The sequence below is a fragment of the Chrysemys picta genome, chromosome 1 (assembly GCF_011386835.1).
Source record: "Chrysemys picta bellii isolate R12L10 chromosome 1, ASM1138683v2, whole genome shotgun sequence".
NCBI classification, from domain to species: domain Eukaryota; kingdom Metazoa; phylum Chordata; order Testudines; family Emydidae; genus Chrysemys; species Chrysemys picta.
In genome coordinates, this window is record NC_088791.1 from 352129574 (window position 1) to 352132242 (window position 2669).

Below are 2669 nucleotides of genomic sequence, written 5' to 3' on the forward strand. Positions count from 1 at the left end.
ACCAGTGTTGGGCCCATTCTTGTTATGAACCCTCTGGTAACACACATACCCACTGCAGAGGCTTTGGCTCCATTTCTTAACAAGGGAGTGAAGTTGCTGAATTGGAAAACTTGAGCTAACTATAGAAAAACCACACCTCTCCCCCCCCCCCCAAAGAAAAGGAAAAAAGAAGCTACTGAGACAGATAGAAGGACACAGTGAGAGACAAGGAACTGGTCTTAAAAACAAATATTTCTCTAAACTATTCCCTATACATTTGTAGTTCCAATTTAATCAGGTAGACCCTTTATTTTTTCTGCATTCAGCACTCCAGGCCTCCCTACCATGTCCTGGCTGTAATGTGCTGATACCTGGAATCAGAATCTTGGTATGGTGGTGGCCACACACCCCCAAGATCTAGGTGGCAGGACCCTTCTCCCTAGAATCTGCCCTCCCATCGGGTTCACGTCCTGCCTTCAAGGCACTCCTCTATGGTGTCTCCCAGCATTGCCCATGGCCCCACATTGCTCTCACAGCTGCTCATCATGCTTGGCTGCTGTTGCAAATGAGAGTGTTAAAAATAGCCACAAATAGCCCAAACCATATGTAGTGTAAAAACAACAAGAACTTTATGATATTACTTATTTCTAAGAGCATTCAATGATGGTAGTCAATGTCCACATTTTGTGTTGAATTATTTTGTTACTTATCAGAGGGGTAGCCGTGTTAGTCTGAATCTGTAAAAAGCAACAGAGGGTCCTGTGGCACCTTTGAGACTAACAGAAGTACTGGGAGCATAAGCTTTCGTGGGTAAGAACCTCACTTCTTCAGATGCAAGAGAAGTGCATCTGAAGAAGTGAGGTTCTTACCCACGAAAGCTTATGCTCCCAGTACTTCTGTTAGTCTCAAAGGTGCCACAGGACCCTCTGTTGCTATTTTGTTACTGTTTGTCTTTATTTGGTTTATCCTCCAGGTTTCCTGAAGGATTGGACATAAAAAAAAACAGGTAGATTTTGCTCACCATATCACTGTACATATGACAAAAAAGTTCAGCATTGTAATTTCTTACTTTTCTCTTTGGCTATCTGAAAGCATAGCTTCTGTTCATCAAACTGATCAAGAACCCTGTTCACAAAGGGACTAATGCAAAGACCCTTGCTTCAAAAAGCTGCAGTATCTTCACGTAGGCTGGAAGTCATGGAAAGGCCGAGTGACAGGGGGTGTTGGCCTGGGGGCTGACCGGTGACAATGAAAGGGGTCAGGTGATGATCAAAGAGAGGGAACTCTGCAATGGAGAGGGAAGTGCTTGGTGATGGAGTGATAAGACATTAGGTGTGAGGAAGTTCTCAGACTCTGAACTTTCACAATGCTGAGCTCAGCCAAACTTGGACAGAGCACACTTGGTTAATGAGGAGAAATCCTTTCCCCCTCTTGTCACAGAGGATTAAAGTCAGTGGCCCCAAGAGCACATTCTGCTGGTGTATTTGCCCACTTTGTCACGAAGCTCTTTGGTTTTGACTCCATAAATGATAGGGTTGAGCATGGGCGGGATGAGGAAATAGAGGTTGGCCAAGATGATGTGAACATGGGGAGCGATGCCCTGACCAAACCGGTGTGTCAGGCTGGCGAAGAGCCCAGGAGTATAAGTTGTAAGCATCACACAGATGTGGGCTGTGCAGGTGTTGAGGGCTTTCTGGTGGGCTTTCTTTGAGGACATTTTTAGGATGGCCCTGATGATCAGACCATAGGAGAAGGCAATGAGCATCAGGTCTATCCCGCTGACTACAAATGCCATAACCAAGCTGTACATCCTGCTGACTGTGATGTCCCCACACGATAACTTCGCCACAGCCATGTGCTCACAGTGCGTTTGGTGGATGATGAGGTTGTCACAGAATGGCAGCCTACTCAAGATCAGGGGCAGAGGCAGGATGAAGAGAGCAGACCTTATCAAACCTACAATCCCTAACTTAGTGACTCGTGCATTGGTGAGGATGGTGGTGTATCTCAGAGGGTTACATATGGCAACATAGCGATCAAAGGCCATTGTCACGAGGATGGCTGACTGCGTAAAAGAAACCGTGTGAAGGAAGAACATCTGGGTGAGACACCCACCCACAGTAATGCTTTTCAAATTGAACCAAAATATACACAGTGCCTTTGGCACAACCAAGGAACACGTGGTGATGTCTGTGAGCGCCAGCATGCTGAGCAGCAGGTACATTGGCTTGTGCAACGTCTGTTCTTTGCCTACAATAAACAGAAGCATGAAATTTCCCAACAGGCTGATAATGTAGGACATAGAGACAGGAATGGAAATCCAGACGTGGGCAGCTTCCAGGCCAAGGATCCCCGATAGGTTAAATGTTGAAGGGTTTGAGGGGGTGAGGTTGAAAGTTGCCATGATAGGGTGCTCAATGTGTCAATCAGGCTCAGAAGTGCTCAAGGTGCCTGTGAAGAAAGAGAAGTACAGGAAGGTGGGGTTACACGCTTTATACAATAAATAGTATGGTAAATATTTTATACTTATTAACAACCTAGATAGGGGGGTCAGCAGTGAGATGGCAACATTTACAGATGGCACCAGATTATTTAGCTCACAGTCAAGTCCAGAGAAGTCCTCAAAGGGAGCTAACCAAGCCAGGTGAATGGGCAGTATGATGGCAGATGAACTTAGGTGTCAATAACTT

General features: G+C 45.8%; 1 protein-coding gene across 1 annotated transcript; it reads right to left on the bottom strand.

Moving 5' to 3' along the window:
- Positions 1 to 1429: 1429 nt before the first annotated feature.
- On the bottom strand, positions 1430 to 2383 carry LOC112060824 (olfactory receptor 52N4-like). The gene has a single exon (XM_024112818.2). The coding sequence runs from the start codon at positions 2381 to 2383 to the stop codon at positions 1430 to 1432; it is 954 nt and encodes a 317-aa protein (XP_023968586.2).
- Between the last annotated feature and the right edge of the window lie 286 nt (positions 2384 to 2669).